The sequence below is a fragment of the Balaenoptera physalus genome (genome assembly GCF_965194825.1).
Source record: "Balaenoptera physalus genome assembly, contig: HAP1_SCAFFOLD_670, whole genome shotgun sequence".
In the NCBI taxonomy this organism is placed as follows: Eukaryota; Metazoa; Chordata; class Mammalia; order Artiodactyla; family Balaenopteridae; genus Balaenoptera; species Balaenoptera physalus.
This window is the reverse complement of record NW_028126086.1, coordinates 81,572-100,410: the sequence shown is the minus strand read 5'-3', so window position 1 is coordinate 100,410 and position 18,839 is coordinate 81,572. Positions and strand designations below refer to the sequence as shown.

General features: G+C 37.8%; 1 protein-coding gene and 1 long non-coding RNA gene across 2 annotated transcripts in view; one reads left to right on the top strand and one right to left on the bottom strand.

Annotated features, from left to right (window-relative positions):
- Positions 1–18,839, top strand: part of LOC309653603 (ELKS/Rab6-interacting/CAST family member 1-like) — a gene marked incomplete at its 5' end in the record, with an annotated part of 111,814 nt that overhangs the window by 24,212 nt on the left and 68,763 nt on the right. Inside the window, 4 exon segments of the mRNA XM_082478490.1 lie at positions 7,780–8,032; positions 8,035–8,103; positions 8,106–8,194; positions 18,281–18,355. Of these exon segments, the coding sequence (XP_082334616.1) occupies positions 7,780–8,032; positions 8,035–8,103; positions 8,106–8,194; positions 18,281–18,355 (486 nt within the window).
- On the bottom strand, positions 12,019–15,162 carry LOC309653606. The gene is made up of 2 exons (XR_014259270.1): positions 14,803–15,162; positions 12,019–12,494 (listed from the first exon to the last, which is right to left on the bottom strand). It is a non-coding gene; the product is annotated as an uncharacterized lncRNA (long non-coding RNA).

Here is an 18,839-nt window from a genome sequence, read left to right as displayed (position 1 = left end):
TGTTGACATGGCTCTGTGGGACACAGACATTAGCCCGTTAGCTTTATGCCAGCAGGGACCCCCCCCCCCCCCCCCCGCCACCTCACAGTCAAGCTGCTGCCTCCGATGTGTCTTTATTCAGGTGAATGCACTCCCAGTTCTAGCATTGCCAGGGTTAGCTCTTAACATGTTCACAGCTGATAGGTATCGCTTAACTCTTCTTTCTTTACCCTTCTTTCTTCACCCTTCTTCTTGATTTATATACTAGTATTTCAGGGACTAAATCTGGGAATTTTGTTAACCTCATTGACGTCTGTTGCAGGTGCTTGAAACTTTTGGGTTGTAGAGCATGAAGAAAGAAGTGAGGTTGATACTTAAAATGCTGCTAGACTGAACAGTACCTTTATGGTCCCTTGTATTTAATTCTGCCTTTGCTTTGTTAGTACTGAACATTCTCAAGTTAAACACTATGGAAATGGTTACTATAGGATCCCTCTGCTGGTTGATTTTACTTTTAAGGTTAAAAAAAATTTTTATTTTGATGTTATTTTTTAATGGAATGACGTCTTCAATCCTGACATTGCTTAGGATGATATTTTTACTACTGTAATATCTGGTTTGGGATATTATCTTTTCTTCTTTCTGTACTTTTCTTCCTCCACCCATTCCTTCCTCTCTGTTTCTGCCTTTTGCTCAGTTTGAGAGTCAGACAGGCTTTCTAGAGGAGGTAATGCCTGATCTAAGGATGAAAGGACAGGTAGGATTTAGCTGGGAGTGAAAGTGAGGGAACGGGTAGAGGATATTCTTTATTTATATTTATTTTATTTATTTATTTAACATCTTTATTGGAGTGTAATTGCTTTACAATGGTGTGTTAGTTTTCTGCTTTATAACGAAGTGAATCAGTTATACATATACATATACTCTTTAAGTAGAGATTAAGGGGTAAGTAAATGGTATGGGAGTTTGGGTAAGTGAAAGCTATTTGGAATTTCTAGAACTTGTACTAAAATCAGTTTATTGTCACTTGAGTTGTTGTCTTGATGAGCACACAATAATAGAATGTATTATGACCTCGGGACTTCCCCATTTTGATAGTATTTTTGCTTATTCTTTAATTTCTCCTCTGGGTTATGCTGGCATAAAGGCAGATGTTCTTTTTTCTCTCCTGGATTCAGTAGCAGAGAGTAGCTGCTAGGAATCTGGAATAATTGCTTGTTCATTTTCTTGACTCTGACATCTTTTTTAGAGGAGAATAAGCTCAAAGTAGCATTCATTTAAACAATTTAATCTATCCATTTGAATGCTGGTATGGTTGTTTCTTGCATTGTAGTATGTCTCTTGCTGGTGTTTATTTAGATCAGTCTGAGAACTTGGTTTTGGTTTAATATTTGAGAGTTTACAGTGTGCTTTGCTGCACAGAAAATAAATCCTTGTCAGCAACGGAAAGAATACTAGACTAATGATCAGACGAAATGAACTACCTAGAGGCTCTTGCTTTGTCTCAGTCTTGGAGGTTCAGACTCATTAAAAAACTTTGAGTTTCTTCTAAAATGATAGAAATTAGAATACTTTCTTTTCATATTAAAGATTCATGAATCCAAATCATAGTGATCTTATAGAATCTGAACTTCATTCGAGTATGTTGCATATATAATAAGTGCTTTTATGTGTCCCATTTCTCGTTGTTGAATATTCTTAATTTAAAATTTATAATAAGGTATAGTGCTGGTGTGTGAGTGTGTATATATAGCTATTAAGTTTTACCACTTTGTAAGCTCTGTTTTTGGATAAGAACTCTATCCTACACTTTTGGTGTATGTTGTGTATAGTATTAAAAGTATAAAAGATTCTTGTTGACAGTTAATTATTTGAAAATGCTTCTCTTCACTTCAGATCAAACACAAATAAATCCAGAGTGTATAATTAACATTTTTTTAAAAATTAGGATTGCATTTAGTATTTTGGCCAGTTTGTATTTGAGATAGAATTTTTTGTGTGTTAGCTGGTAAGGAACTGATTGTTACAGAATAAGAGTAATTCTCTCTGTTATAGGGGAAAGATATAATTTTCCAGGGACTTGATTTGCATCTACTATCCAGTAGCCATTTACTTTCAAAATAATGCGTGAAAATTTGTTTTTGTCAATCTTTCATCAAAAATTTATTGAGCACTTACTATACCAAACACTGTGCCGTGCCCTAGAGTAACAAGATGAAAGTCCCAAGTTCTAGAAAGTTTTTCTTGAAGACAGATACAAAGAAAGAAATTGCAGATTGGGCTGGTAAGTGCTCTTCTTAGGGACACATACGGTACAGCACAGATCAGAACATCACAGAGCCTGAGGATCGACTTGGGTGATGTTAGTAAGAATTATTATAAACTCTTTTGCATCTTGCATTGATAAAGTTTCCTGAATGTATGTATTTACATGTTTCAGAAAAAAAATCGTTCTTAATTTAACATAATAGGATGCAGTACTGGTATTTTTTCTAATGGTTATCGTGACAAGTAGTGCATTGAACTCTCTGGGATACAGTATAATGTTTGTGATGATGACCATTTTCATGTATCCATAATATTCTTTTTCTGTAACTAAAAATAGCTCTAGACTCCTTGGTTCTGTCATTTTAGAAATCAGGATAAACTGGATCAAAGCGTTCTCTTGTTCAGAGAAACTAATGGAAGTTTTGCCTCAGAAGAGCTTCTGATATTTGTCTAAAATATATGAAGCATTGTTGTGATGTTTTGTTGTTTTTGAGATGTATTTTTCTAAAAAATGATCATAAACCCTATCAGGGATTTAAGAATTTTCATTACTATTGTTCACAACATCCTACCATTTCATTGAGATACAGCTTGGTGTAATTTTAGTACAATCCTTGGACTAAATTTGAAGCAGTTATTTTTCCAGTCTTCCAGCTCAAGCTGAGTGTTAGAGTGAGCAGAAGTAGACTAGTGAGTGTTGGTGTACAATTTGGAATGTGAGAAGTGTGAGATCATTTTGGAGAGTGTCATAAGCAGAATTCCCAAATAGAAATTTTCCTAATATCTGACAACTGAGATTGTCCTGCTAAATTCAGCATGTGTTTTTGGTCGGTCATGGTAAATGTCTGTGATATGTGCAGATATGCTCCCTTTATCTTCAGTATGAATGTGCTAGAGAAAGAGCAGCCTGGCTTATTGCCTGCTGCTTCTTTCTTCTCCCAGGGGAGTTGGCAGGAATTTTAATAACGTGAATCTAGCTTGAATGTAGCCTAAAGAAGGGGTGCTGATTCCCATTTCAATGGAGAAAATTGCTGTGTAGCCTTCTCGGCTACCAGTCAGAGCATCATTTTAATTCTGTATTCCAGTAAAATGGGTGCAAGCAGAGCTGAAGAAGCAGGGCACATTAGTCGTTGTATTTTCTTTCTTCACCAAAACAGTGCTTGCCATACTAGTATAATCACAAGTGCTAAAGTGTATGTGAGACTGTTAGCTGTCGTCAACATCTGTTTCTCCTGATTTGAATGAATTTGGTGATGAGTGTCCAGAAAAGGAGGGACAGTTGTACCTAGAAATCAGTTTCATTGTTGAATTTAACTTCTGATATTTCCCTGTGGGATAAACTTGCTCAGAATTTATTTGGATTTTTTGACTTCCAAAGGTAAAGAATGAAACTGGAGGTTGATTCTAGGCTTCAGAGAATTAGCAATTTGACACATCTTTTTATTAAGGATTTTGAACTCCAACAACTGTTGAGAATCTTTACAGCATGATGCGGGTAGTTAAATTTATTTAAAGAATCATATTCATGAATTCAAATACCTGATAATTTTATTGTAAATTTATTTTTCGTAAGAAAAAGCCAGTGCTTTTCGAGAGTTTGAAGACTGCCATAATTGAAAGTTCGCTACTTGCTAAGCATAATACCAAAACCAGAAACTGTAAAAGAAGAGGTTCTTATCTTTGCACTAAAAAAATTCTGTATTTAAGTTGCCATAAACTATGTTAAAAGAAAAATGACAGATTTGGAAATATATTTGTAACATGCACAGCAGGCAAAAGGTTGTTTTCTAAATATAAAAAGATCTTAAAGTGGATTAGGAGAAAGGTTAAATGTCCCCAAAACAAAATGAGCAAAGAACAAGAACAGATGAGTCACAAAGGAAGGAATACAAAGCGCCTGTAGATATGTGAATAGATATTCAGTCTTACTTGTAATCAAGGAAAAGCCCAAAAAAGAAAGAGAAGAAAGAAAATACCCGGTTGTCAAAGGTATAGGAAAGTGCTCAGACATCGTTTGGTGGGAGTTTAAATCTGTACAGACCCTTTTAGAGATAATTTGTTGTGTGTATTAAAATCATAACTGCATACCCTCTGATCCAGGAATTCCACCTTTCAGAATTTATCTCCAGGAAAAATTTGGATAAATGTGCAGAGATACACATGTGAAGGTACCTGTTATAATAGTGGAAAATGAGAACCAAACTAAATATTTATCAATAGTTGTAAGTAAATTATTTAATATCAACACGTTGGAATTCTATGGCAGGCATATTTTTTCCCCAGTGTTTAAAATCGTTGTAAAATACAGCTTACATTCACCATGTTAAATTTACCATCTTAAGCAATTTTCAGGTGTACAGTTCATAAGGTACATTCATACTGTTGTGCAGCCATCACCACCATCCATCTCCACAACTCTTCATCCTGTAAAACTGAATCTCTGCACCCATCAAACAGTCACTCCCTGTCTCCCGTCTCCCGTCTCCCCAGCCCCTGGCAACCACTCTTGTGCTTCCTGTCTCTGTGAGGTAGACTGCTCTAGGGACCTCATGTAAGTGGACTCGTGTAATATTTGTCTTTTGTGACGGGCTTATTTCATTTGGCATAGTGTCCATCCATGTGGCAGCGTGTGTCAGCATTTCCTTCCTTTTTGAGGCTGAAAAATATCATTAGGCATTTTTTTAAATTTAATTTTTGGGTGGGTAGTACATACATTTAGTTCAAATTCAAGAGGAGGGTTAGGAGGAGAGAAAGATGGGAAGTGGCTGCGAAGTGACTGCAGATGTATATGGGTTTTCTCTTAAGGGGTGATGGAAGTGTTCTAGAATTAGATAGTAGTGATCAATGTATAACTTTTAATATGCTGAAAACTGCTGACTTACACACTTTAAACCGGTGAACTTTATGGTATGTGTGAATTATGTCTCAATAAAGCTATTATTAAAAAATTTTCAATGTCAGTTACACTTCAGTTAAAAAAATTTTTATGCGGAATAGAATAAAGTTTCTTACATGTTGTCCCCCAGTGATTTCAGTTCGTTCCTCCTTTCTTCCCTTCTTGCCTTCCTCCGTTCCCCCAAATAACCATTAATTATTTCTTGTGTAACATTACAGAAGTATTTTTATTTCTTATGATATTTTTTATTTATAGTAAATAGTAAATATTTATTGTTCCCTCCCTTTTAACCAAAGTGGTAGCAAATTGAACACAGCCAAGCAGGCATCTCTGAAGTCTTTTCTCTTATTTTTAAAGGTAAAAATGCCCCTTTTTATTGATTACTTGCTTACTGTAGGGGATTTAGATAGTACAAAAAAGTATGAAGAAAAATGTAAAATCTACCCATACCGACACTGGTAATTGTTTGCATCCTTTTAGACTTTTCTCTGCATGTTTATACTTTTTAAAAATTAGAATCGTGATCATCCTATACTTGCTATTATATATCTGCTTTTTTACTCTTAATATGTTGTAACTGTAGTTTTTATCAGTAAATATAAATCTACATTTAAAAAAATTGATGCATAGTATTAAACTGGGTGGACATTTCTCATTTACTTAACTCATCACCTATTAATATCCATTTAGGTTGTTTCTAATTTTGTCGCTGGTGTAAACAACAGTGAGCGTCTTTGTACACTCGCCAGATCGTTTCCTTGAGATATTTACTGCTGTTTTGCAGTTTGCCAAAAATTTTAAACAATGTACGTTTTAACATATATGCCACAAAGATTTCAATGATATTATTAGCTCTGCGAAAAAATGGTGCAGGCATTTATATCCTCACTTTAAATATGAGGAATCTGAAACCCAGAAAGATGGCAATGTGTTCCAAATTAGGTTGCTCTTTAGTGTGAGAGCTGGAACTAAAACTCCTGTCTTCTGATTGTGGGTTAGTTTCCTTCCACTGTGGCACACTGCCAGACCTTGAATACAAAGGGTGATTTTCTGTTGTTGCTTCTTCATTTCTAAAAACATGATTCTTTTTTTTTTTTTTTTTTTCTTTAAATTTATTTATTTATTTATTTTTGGCTGTGTTGGGTCTTCGTTTCTGTGCGAGGGCTTTCTCTAGTTGCGGCGAGCGGGGGCCACTCTTCATCGCGGTGCGCGGGCCTCTCACTATCGCGGCCTCTCTTGTTGCGGAGCACAGGCTCCAGACGCGCAGGCTCAGTACCTGTGGCTCACGGGCCTAGCTGCTCCGCGGCATGTGGGATCTTCCCAGACCAGGGCTCGAACCCGTGTCCCCTGCATTGGCAGGCAGATTCTCAACCACCGCGCCACCAAGGAAGCCCTAAAAACATGATTCTTGATGTAACTTCCTTTTAGGTTCTTTGTATAATGTTCTAGAATTTATCCATTCAGATTAAAGGTTCATATACCTTCGTTAGGGATACAGGCTAAAGATATACCCTCTGAAACATTTTACTAGCTTATCTGCACTAACATTTTCATTTAATTACTCAAATTACTCACTTATATTGTTATCTTTTTCTGTATAAATAGCTCACACAGCCTCAGTTTTTTGTGTTTTGTTTTTTGTTTTTAAAGCTTCAAGTTATCTAATTACCTTTGGGTACTAGCTTCAGTGGGCTGCGAGAATTGCTTTAATTCGAATGCCAGCTCTATTACTTACTGTGTGATCTTGGGGTGAGTTATTTAAGTCTCTGTATGCCTGGTGTCATCATCAATAAAATTCAAATAATAGTAGGGGTGAGATGTGACAGGGTGAAAGAGTGTCATGGACATATATACACTACCAAATGTAAAACAGATAGCTGGTGGGAAGCAGCCACATAGCACAGGGAGATCAGCTCGGTGCTATGTGACTGCCTGGGGGGGTGGGATGGGGAGGGTGGGAGGGAGGGAGATGCGGGAGGGAGGAGATATGGGAACTTGTGTATATGTGTAGCTGATTCACTTTGTTATAAAGCAGAAACTAACACACCATTGTGAAGCAATTATACTTCAATACAGATGTTTAAAAAAAAAAAAGAAATGGAAAAAAAAATAGTACATGTGTTATAGTGAGGATTAAATAAATTAACACATAAGGAGTGCTAAGCACATTCTGGCATGCACTCATATGTTTATTATTTAATGTGCTAACTTAATTGTAAAGCACTTAAAAGTCATTTTGTATTTTGACATCCTTTGTGTTTTTTGGTGAAATTTTTTGTATGATGTGTCCGTATTCCTATAGGTTTCTCCTGCCTTTCCCCACTCCTCACCTTCAGTTCCGTGTAATACCTTGTGTTAATCTTGAACAGTGTCTTTATTTAGTCAAGCAAAGTGAGGAGCTGCCAGACTTACCTTGTTTCCTGTTGGTAATAAACACAAATTAAATTACTGACATTTTACAGATTATCTCAATCAGTTTTAAAGACAGTGTAAAACAGAATAATGTGAATCCTCATTTGCTAAATGCAGGGTTCTGAGAGCTGTGGTAGCTGCTTTCTCATTCCCCGTAGTCTGCTTTGTTTCTGCTACTTGAGGAGGAAAGCTCATTTGGGTTTTCTTTTTTGTCTTTATACCAGCACATGCAAATGACAGTCCAGGCTCTCCAGGATGAATTGCGGATCCAGAGGGACCTGAACCAGCTGTTTCAACAGGATAGTAACAGTAGGACTGGTGAGCCTTGCGTGGCAGAGCTGACGGAGGAGAACTTTCAGAGGCTGCACACTGAGCATGAGCGGCAGGCCAAGGAGCTGTTCCTCCTTCGAAAGACTCTGGAGGAGATGGAGCTGCGGATTGAGACTCAGAAGCAAACCCTGAACGCTCGGGACGAATCCACAAGAAGCTTCTGGAGATGTTGCAGAGCAAGGGGCTTTCTGCTAAGGCTACTGAGGAGGACCATGAGAGAACAGGAGACTGGCAGAGGCAGAGATGCATGTCCACCACCTCGAAAGCCTTTTGGAGCAGAAGGAAAAAGAGAACGCTCTGTTGAGAGAGGTGAGTGGCCACTTTCTCAGTTGTTATGACTGTCTTTTTTTCCTGATTAGTCAGCATTTTGACTTAGATAAATTTATATGCTCTCCTGAGCTAGTGCAAGGGAATTTCTTCTTTCTTACCTAAGTTCTGCACTGATTTCTGTTCTGATTTGCTGTCTTGTATGAGATGACATTGGCTGGCATGTATACTGGTTTAATACCTTTCTGGGGTTTTTTTTCCCCCTCCTGATTTCTGTAGACTCATTTTGTTGCTAGAGGGGCACAGAATTTTCTTGATTTGTTCCTCATCTATTGATTTGTTCATAGAGACACACACAACAAAACCAGAATTAAAGTAGCTAACTACTGCTCAATTTTAAAATATTAATAATTGAAAGTAAGCGATTCCCTCAGTTTCGGTGTGCTTATAAAGTCCTAGGCAGCAGTAATGGATGTTTGCCCTGTGGTTTCCATGGAAACTGTTGCCTTGCTGTAAAAGATAGGTGATAAAAATTATTTGCTGCCCTGGAGGCACAGCTAGAGGGAATGATACAGAGGTATGCTGTCACTTATTTTTAGAGAGGAAACTCAGACTTTAGCTGACCACTGTGTCTACTGATAATTTTTCACTTTTCTATGTAATGCTTCATTTTAAGAAAGCTTAAGTGAAGAATTCATCTTACATTGAATTAAAAAAAAATGACAGCTCTACTTCTCTATATGAGGTCAGAGTCTTCAGATAATTTTCACATTTGGATAGGGGGAAAAAAAATCTCAGAACTATTTTAGTGCCAGTCTGAATAATCCCTTTTTAAATGAAGGGTGAGAAAGGCGGTTAAAAGCAGCAAAACAGCGACTTCCCCTGATGATGGCGGCGGTCTGTATCTGCTCTCTGCAATATGATAGCCACTGGCTGCGTGTGACTGTTGAGCAGTTGAAATGTGGTTAGTGTGACTGAGGAACTGAAATTTAAATTTCATTTAAATATAACTAATTTAAAATTAAATTCAATTAATCATATTTAAATTTAAGTATCTCTGTGTAAGTAGTGGCTACTGTATTAGGTAGTGCAGCGATGCATAATGCATGATGCGGGTAATGTTACCCGCTTTTCTTAATAATTTGTCTTGAACATCTTTCTTTGTCAGTACATGTAGAGTTTTGTAATTTCAGTTGAATTTATAATGTTCTGTTGCATTTATTTATACTTCTTACTGTTGAAAATTTAGACTGCTGTTAATTTTTCATTATTATAAAACTGTGCTGCACAGAATATCCCTAACCATATATCCCTGTACATTAATTTTTGTCTTTAGCATAAATTTCCAGAAATGAATTTGCTCAGGGTGTGTACGTTTGCAAAACTCTGAATATCAGTCTTGTCTCCCAGAGTGATTGGACCAGTTTATCCTCCCAGAAGCATATACTGTATTTTTACGGTTAATCTGCAGCTATGTATGTTACAATCTTCAAATTACTGGACTGTATTGTTTTAGAAAATTTTCTATCAACTGCTGTGTTGTAGGCACCATCCTGAGTTTCTTTCAGTTTACTTAAAGAGTTTATATTTTAATGAGGTAACCTGGAGCCTGGCCATAGAATATTGTAAGAGAAGGTGTAATCATCTCAAATAGCATGCAGCATGAAAACCCTACCAGCATCGTGATGAACTTTGAATGTTACGTTTTTACTCCTTCTGTTCTGAATATTTCAACCTGTGCCCATTTATTTTTGAGTTTTGGAGTTAATAAATAGTGAATAGTTAAGGATATGAAAAGCCACAGTGTTATTCTGGCAGAGAACAACCAGCAATATGGTGAATTTGAACAAGTAGTAGGAAAAAACATGAATTTAAGACTAAGTTTGAAGTAACAAGCTCTACAAATATTAAGTCCCACTTCTGAACATAATGTGGAAAGAAATATAGGCCTTGTTAGTTGTATCAATACACAATTCCAGTTGCCATTAGTAATGTAGCGTCATCTTACAGGAAACACAGTCCTATGGATTAAAATTATTTAAGAGCAAGTAGAAGTGATTGCTTCAGGAACACATGTTTAGAATGCTGGTTCTCCTTTCTTTTTCTCCTACTTGCCTTCAAGACTTAGCTCAAATTTCAGTTCTTCTGTGAAGTCTTCCTTGTGCAGCTCTATACATATATGTAGATGAGCCAGTAATATTATAGTATACTTCCATGTGTGTTTCTTCATTGTTCACTTAATTTTTTGTACCAAGGATGTAGATAGATATGTATATATATATATGTATATATATATATATATATATATGAAATTTTATCTTGTCAGTGTCTTAACAAATGCACAGTGGGTACTCAAGAAATGTTGGTTGAATAAGTTGAAATATAGGGAAAGAAGTTTAAGCCTAGAGCTTACAGAAAGAAGGATAGCTTTTCCAATTCTTTTTTCTCCAGTGTGACCACTGGATACTAAAACCTAACGAAGGTTAGAAAACAAACTAAAACCCCAAACCAGTTTTGCTTATGAGTTTAGGTATAGAAGTTATAAATAAGATATTGGCAGATAAAATCAGCATTATGATAAAAGGATAATATTCTGACCAAAAGGAGTTTATTCTAGGAATCCAGAATGGCTCAATATGTCATTCACAGTTATAATTTGTACTAGGTGAAAGGAAAAGATAACCTCGTAGTGTTTGATAGCTATCTCAAAGACATTAGATAAAATGTTAGACACTTTGAAAACTAAACCAAATGAACTAAAATGAAGAATTGAATGATACCTTTATAGCATGATTTAAATAAAACAATTCAGTAAATGTGTATTATAAACATATTTTAAACTAGTAGCCAGAATTGCGCTTACTCTGACATATACTAAGACGCATCCATTAAAGTTAGGGAGAGGCAAAGATACTGTTCATCAGTATTTACATTATTCTGGAAGTGTTAGGCAGTGCTGTTAGATAAGGAAAATGGAATAAATAATATCAGTAACGGTAATGGAAAGGATAGGGCTAAATTTCCATTACAATGTAGATGGGAACATTAATATAAAGATGCTGCTTTCCCCCAACTCTGTGAATTTAGTGTAATCCCAATAGGAATATTCTTGACACGTGCCCAAATGATGTTGCAGTTTCTTTGCAAGAAGAACAGTGCGGGAACACTTGTTTAAGCAGCTCATGATATATGTGTTTCAAACCCAGTGATATTAAAATCTGTGGTACTGGCACAGTAATAGATAGCTAGATTGATGAGACAGAATAGAACCCAGAAATAATATAGTTTTAAGCATATGATACATGTTTGGGAATAATCGCCATCTATTTGGAAAACAGTACATAGTTACATCAAATTAAGTTCTAGATGAAATAAAGAGCTACTTGTTAAAAAATAACAACACTAACATATTTCCATACATATTTCCATACAAATAGAAATATAAGATTTTTAGAAATTTCATGTAATGTCTGAAACATTTATATTAACATATTTCCATGATATTAAATCATGCTATAAAGGTATCATTCAATTCTTATAAAACAGTTCAAAATGATATATGATTAAACTTTATGGTTAAATAAGTAAAGAAGGGTCTTGCAATCAGTATAAAACAAAAATTCTGAATGGTAGAAGCTTGGGTCATGGTTTATTTGGAGGCATTTTCTTCTTTTTTTCCAGCACATTAAACAGTGGTTTACCTTACAATCAGTGGCGTCTTAGATTTGATGAAATACAGTAACATTAAAATGGCATTCATATCCAGGAACATTTGTGATTAGTTTTCCATTTTGTTTATGAACATGATTCTGGAGATAGCAGGTAAATAATTCCCCCAAATAAAAACCAAAGAAGAAAAACAAAAATTAAATTAAGCATTGTATTTTCTGTTTGTACTGAAATTACATTGTTACGTGACTTATTGTTAGATTTTGTATTGTTTACTGGAGTGCCTTTCCTTTGATGGATAGAAGCGTGAAGACATCTATTGGACACATACTGAACTACAGTCAAGACGTGGTTAGTGCCTGGGGCCAGGCGTATGGAGTTTTAACAGGCTTTACAGGTGATTCCGTGATACACCAAAGTTTGGTTCTCAGTCTATTGGCAGAACATACCTGAATTGGCTATGGAATTTTTGGATTGGCTATCCATATGCATACCAAGCATTGTCTATAGGCTGAATAAATATTTCAGTTCTATATGTGCTCCTGTTTTTTTGAAATGTAGATACTATTGTGATGAATAAAATACTAATTTGTTGGGAATTCCCTGGCAGTCCAGTCGTTAGGATTCTGTGCTTCCACTGCAGGGGCCACGGGTTCGATTCCTGGTCGGGGAACTAAGATCCGCATGATGCACGACATGGCCAAAAAAAAAAAAAAAAAAAAAAATTAAAATACTAATTTGTTTTAAAACATTTACATGTATGTTAACTTTGGTCTCTATAATATTTTAGTCAACAAACCTTGTTTAGTGCAACTGCTCTCATGTTAAGATTTGCAGCAGTGTTTGAGGTTTAAAAGCCCTACTCTTAATCTACAGATTCAATGCAATCCCTATCAAACTACCACTGGCATTTTTCACAGAACTAGAGCAAAAAATTTCACAATTTGTATGGAAACGCAAAAGACCCCGAATAGCCAAAGCAATCTTGAGAACGGAAAACGGAGCTGGAGGAATCAGGCTCCCTGACTTCAGACAATACTACAAAGCTACAGTAATCAAGACAGTATGGTACTGGCACAAAAACAGAGATATAGATCAATGGAACAGGATAGAAAGCCCAGAGATAAACCCACGCACATATGGTCACCTTATCTTTGATAAAGGAGGCAAGAATATACAGTGGAGAAAAGACAGCCTCTTCAGTAAGTGGTGCTGGGAAAACTGGACAGGTACATGTAAAAGAATGAAATTAGAACACTGCCTAACACCATACACAAAAATAAACTCAAAATGGATTAAAGACCTAAATATAAGGCCAGACACTATCAAACTCTTAGAGGAAAACATAGGCAGAACACTCTATGACATAAATCACAGCAAGATCCTTTTTGACCCAGCTCCTAGAGAAATGGAAATAAAAAGAAAAATAAACAAATGGGACCTAATGAAACTTAAAAGCTTTTGCACAGCAAAGGAAACCATAAACAAGATGAGACGACAACCCTCAGAATGGGAGAAAATATTTGCAAATGAAGCAACTGACAAAGGATTAAACTCCAAAATTTACAAGCAGCTCATGCAGCTCAATATCAAAAAAACAAACAACCCAATCCAAAAATGGGCAGAAGACCTAAATAGACATTTCTCCAAAGAAGATATACAGATTGCCAGCAAACACATGAAAGAATGCTCAACATCATTAATCATTAGAGAAATGCAAATCAAAACTACAATGAGATATCATCTCACACCAGTCAGAATGGCCATCATCAAAAAATCTACAAACAATAAATGCTGGAGAGGGTGTGGAGAAAAGGGAACCCTCTTGCACTGTTGGTGGGAATGTAAATTGATACAGCCACTATGGAGAACAGTATGGAGGTTCCTTAAAAAACTAAAAATAGAACTACCATACAACCCAGCAATCCCACTACTGGGCATATACCCTGAGGAAACCATAATTCAAAAAGAGTCATGTACCAGAATGTTCATTGCAGCTCTATTTACGATAGCCAGGACATGGAAGCAACCTAAGTGTCCATCAACAGATGAATGGATAAAGAAGATGTGGCACATATATACAGTGGAATATTACTCAGCCATAAAAAGAAATGAAATTGAGTTATTTGTAGTGAGGTGGATGGACCTAGAGTCTGTCATACAGAGTGAAGTAAGTCATAAAGAGAAAAACAAATACCGTATGCTAACATATATATGGAATCTAAGGAAAAAAAAAAAAAAGGTCATGAAGAACCTAGGGGCACGACGTGAATAAAGACACAGACCTACTAGAGAATGTACTTGAGGATATGGGGAGGGGGAAGGGTAAGCTGTGACAAAGTGAGAGAGTGGCATGGACATATATACACTACCAAACGTAAAGTAGATAGCTAGTGGGAAGCAGCCGCATAGCACAGGGAGATGAGCTCAGTGCTTTGTGACCACCTAGAGAGGTGGGATAGGGAGGGTGGGAGGGAGGGAGACGCAAGAGGGAAAAGATATGGGAACATATGTATATGTATAACTGATTCACTTTGTTATAAAGCAGAAACTAACACACCATTATAAAGCAATTATACTCCAATAAAGATGTTAAAAAAAAGAAGGTGTCAGATATGGGGATATATGTATATGTATAGCTGATTCACTTTGTTATAAAGCAGAAACTAACACACCATTGTAAAGCAATTATACTCCAATAAAGATGTTTAAAAAAAAAAAAAAGCCCTATTCTTTAACTAGGTTCTAGGCTAGGAATTTTGGCTCTAACATGTCTGAGGAATGCCCATCTGTATCTTTGGCAGTTGTCAGGTAAGAGCAGAGGAGGTTAGAGGGAAGAAAAGAGGAATAAACATATATAGAAAAAAAATAGAAACCTTGGACAAAGAGTAGGAAGAATTAAAAAAGAAAAAAGGTCCCTAGTTAGTTTTCCCTTTCCTAGTGATTTTGGAAAGTGTGAACAGTTGCATCGCATAACTTACTGATTCAGGTTATCCTTCCTCATCTTTTTTTTGTTGTTGTGTCATTTGTACCTCATTTCCATTTTGACAGGAAGATATGTTTTCTCAGAAGCATGCTGTTACTTGAGATGGTAAAGGGTCAAAGTGCAGTGCTGTCTGACAACGGCGGAGTTGAGGTACAGGAGGAGTAGTGAGGGTTCCTTCTTCACTTCTCCGTGTGGAGTACAGTAAGCCCAGAACTTGTGTGGAGGATTGAAATCTGCTGAAGGGACGTCTACCCTTGAACCAAGGGTGCTGGAGGCTAAAACCTGAAACTTGAAAGAAAGAAATGTCAGACATAAGTACTACTTTTCAGTCACAAATGCTCCTTTCTCTCAGTTGTGTAAGTAAATGTTGACTTACTTTTAAAAAGAAAGAAACTACTAACGACGGAGAAATTTTGTTCCTAACTTGTTTGTTTTCTTTCTCTAGTCATTATTCTTTATTAAATCAGTGAGAGGAACTGAACACATTTTCTACCGTGTACCACAGTTGACAGTATAACAAGATCCAGATAATTCTACCTGTATGAATCTCTGGGCTTTCTTTAATTTGTGTAGAGTGAAAATTTTCAGGCTAAAAAGAGCGAAATAAAGCAAGCACTAGCACATTCGACTTCTTACATTTGTCTGAATGGTACATTCTTTTTTATTCCCAGAGTCCTCTCCCTTTATTACCAGTGCAGGAGTCAGAGGCTCGATGTGCTCTCTGGGAAAGGGGAGTTGGTCAGCCCACTGACTGCAGGATGTGTTCATAATGAGCTTTAATGCGCAGGCCTTTGAATGGAGATCTGTTAGGACTGATAGGTTTTACAAGCTCTTAACAGGAAAGCTTTATGCCTGCGAATGGTTTAAAGTGCACCCTAGTTCCTTAGCAGAGGAGGATTTTTTTTTTATTCAAATGGATTTCTTTCCTTATATATTGCTGATATGCTTGCTAGAGTTTAAAATGAAATTGTAATAGTTTCACTGTAAAGCATTTGGAAATTTCCCTAATATCTGTGCGCCCAATTTATCACCTGTTTACAGTGTAGGGAGTAGATTCAGTGTGGACAGACTGGAGGCTGGGGGGTAACTGATGAGTTTGTTGTTTTAATGCAGGTGAGAGGTGATAATGGCCTGAACTAATGTGTTCAGATTTTGTCCTGGATTAATGTGTTCTGCATTTTACTGTCTTAATGAAGTGTTTTATCTTGCAGGGGTTAATTGTGGATTAACTCGATCCTTAAGGAGACTTGCTTTTACACTCTGTTGGCTCTAGTCTAGGTAGCCTTCCCTCCAGGGCTAGACTGTCTCTACTCCTAAGACGTGGCCTTTCTGGTGTCTCTGCTCAGTGCCTCTGATGTTCTCTCCACTCTGGCTCTTTGGAGCTTGAATTCTTCCCAGCCCCATGTGAGTTCAGGTAGTTGCTCAACTCATAGCTCTCTGGTAGTTGTTCTTTGACACTGTGGAGTCTTTCCCTGTACATGCAGGCTTAGTATTTGGTCAAAGACTCCAGGGGACCCCTGTCAGATCAGACACTGCTGCTTTTCTGGCTAGCTTCTTCCTCTGTGTCATTCTGCTCTGCACATTTCTCCTGTCTTTGGGACTCGTACCCACTGATCTGTCTTCTGAGCTCTGCGGGACTGCTGTTTTCTGTTTGGTCTTCCTCTCCCTGCATCACATATTGGATAGCAAGACCATAACCTTGTTAGTTTCTCTTCTCTCAAGGATCATACTCCTGTGCTTTTTGTTTTCCAGCGTCTGAAAACAGTTGCTTTATGCATTTTTGTCTAATTTTAACATAGTTTATGACAGGAGGGCTAGTCTTCTGTCTGTTATGATCAGATTGTGTTGACCTTGTAGAGGGTGAGAAGTAAATAGGAAACTCGTTGAAGGATTGAAAACAGACTATTGCCGTGATTTGTTGATGCTTTATCTAGAGTACACCATTGCTTTCTTTAAAATGGACAGAGGAAATGAAAGGAAACTTAACTCGAGGCTGTTGTAGTAATCTAGGCTTAAACTAGACTGGAAATGGAGTGAAATGATAAATTCAAGAAATCTTTTGAAGCTGGAACAATTAGGACCTGCTCTAGAAGGTGGTAGGAAGTGAAGATGTGGGAGGAATGAAAGGAGACACTGTGCTGTTTGGCTTGAACCACCGGGAGGGTAATGCCATTTAAGGAGATGGGCAAGACTCATCAGTCTTCAGAGGAGGGGCTAGGTTAAAGAGGAGAAAATGACGAGTTTTGTTTTGGATGAAATAAGTTTGAGTGACCTAGTAAACATCTATATACATGTCAAATGGGCAGAGCAGAGGGCAGGGCTAGAATTTCACCAGCACTGTTCAGATGGAAAATATCCATCTGTATTCTCTGCCATCACTAGGGGCTGTACCAGGGTACTCTGGAAGTACTGGCTGACTCAGAGACATTCTCAGAATCTGACAAGAAAATAGCCTGAGGAGGTCTGGTAACTTCAGGGTGATCCTTGAAGACCCTAACTGTGATATTCTGCCATCTCCTTCCTTCCTTTCTGATCCTGAACGCACTGACATTTGGATTGAAAAAAATAGCTATGTTTTTCTGCCATTTGCTACCTGTAGACTGTTTAGGAAACTTGTTCAGCAGTCTTACCTTCTTTTTTTTTCTGATTGTAGCCCCTCTGGAGAGAGATTTCCATCGTAGGTAGCCCGGTGGTTGTTGCTCTGGGGGAGGATGCTATGCAAAGGAGGTTGTCCACACAAATGCTTTCAGTTGTTTTGTGCAGTGCGGACTGTGGCTACTTTGATTCCTCCTTTTTCTTTTTTTTAAAATAAATTTATTTCTTTTTGGCTGTGTTGGGTCTTCGTTGCAGTGCGCAGGCTTCTCATCGCGGTGGCCTTTCTTGTTGCGGAGCACGGGCTCTAGGCGCGCGGGCTTCAGTAGTTGTGGCTCATGGGCTCTAGAGCGCAGGCTCACTAGTTGTGACGCACGGGCTTAGTTGCTCTGCGGCATGTGGGATCTTCCCGGACCAGGGCTCGAACCCGTGTCCCCTGCATTGGCAGGCGGATTCCTAACCACTGCGCCACCAGGGAAGTCCTGATTTCTCCTTTTAAAAAGGGACTATTTCTAATCCCCTTTTTGGATTGTTTGGAGTTCTGATAATATGTCTTGGAGTCCTGTGGAAGAGTGACACACAACCTGGGGATGTGCCGGAGCTTCACCTCTTGTGGTGGCTGGGGTCTGTGTGACTTACCGTGTATAACCAGGTGTGCAGAGACGGGGACCCTCCTGTACCCCTTAGCCTGAATGCAGTCTGTGTGCTCCCTGGTCCACAGGGAAAGGTCAGGAAGACAGAAAGTGGATCAGAATGTCTTACAAGGCCGGGGTAGTCATCTTTGCATGTAACTACTACTCCCTTGCCTCTCCACTCCCCTGTTGAAAAAAATGAGAGTGAAAAGGAGGACACTTACTCTCTTTTTTGCTTCTCTTGTATAGGAGATGCATCGGAGATTTGAGAATGCCCCCGATTCTGCCAAAACTAAAGCTCTGCAAACTGTTATCGAAATGAAGGTGAGAACTTCCTAAGGAATCTTATGTGTGTGTCATTTCACACTTTAATGTGTGAGTTTAAGAAAGTGGTATGTAATAATAGTTCACTCATTTTGTAGACTGAGAAGAAATAGTAAGACTTAATGAAAATGACACATTAAAAGAACTTCAGTTTCGTTTCCTCTTGTCCAGCATTTCTTGGAGTCAGCTGTTCTCAAACCTTTTGATATCAGGGCCCCTTATTCTCTTAAAATGACTCATTTCATTTGTTTTTAAGACAATGTCCACCAAATACCAAGTTTGTGTGTCAGTTCTTCTCTCGAGTTAAGAATAGGGTTCCGTGAAAAAAGTACCTGATTGGGCTTGCAGCTCACAGAGCACCCAGTGCTGTCCTGGGAGCAGCGTCACACCCAGGTGCAGCAGCCGGGCCTGGCCTCTTCCTGTGTCGTCACACAGCATGATACAGAGATACATACTCAAGGGCTGAGCATATGAAAAGTCACCA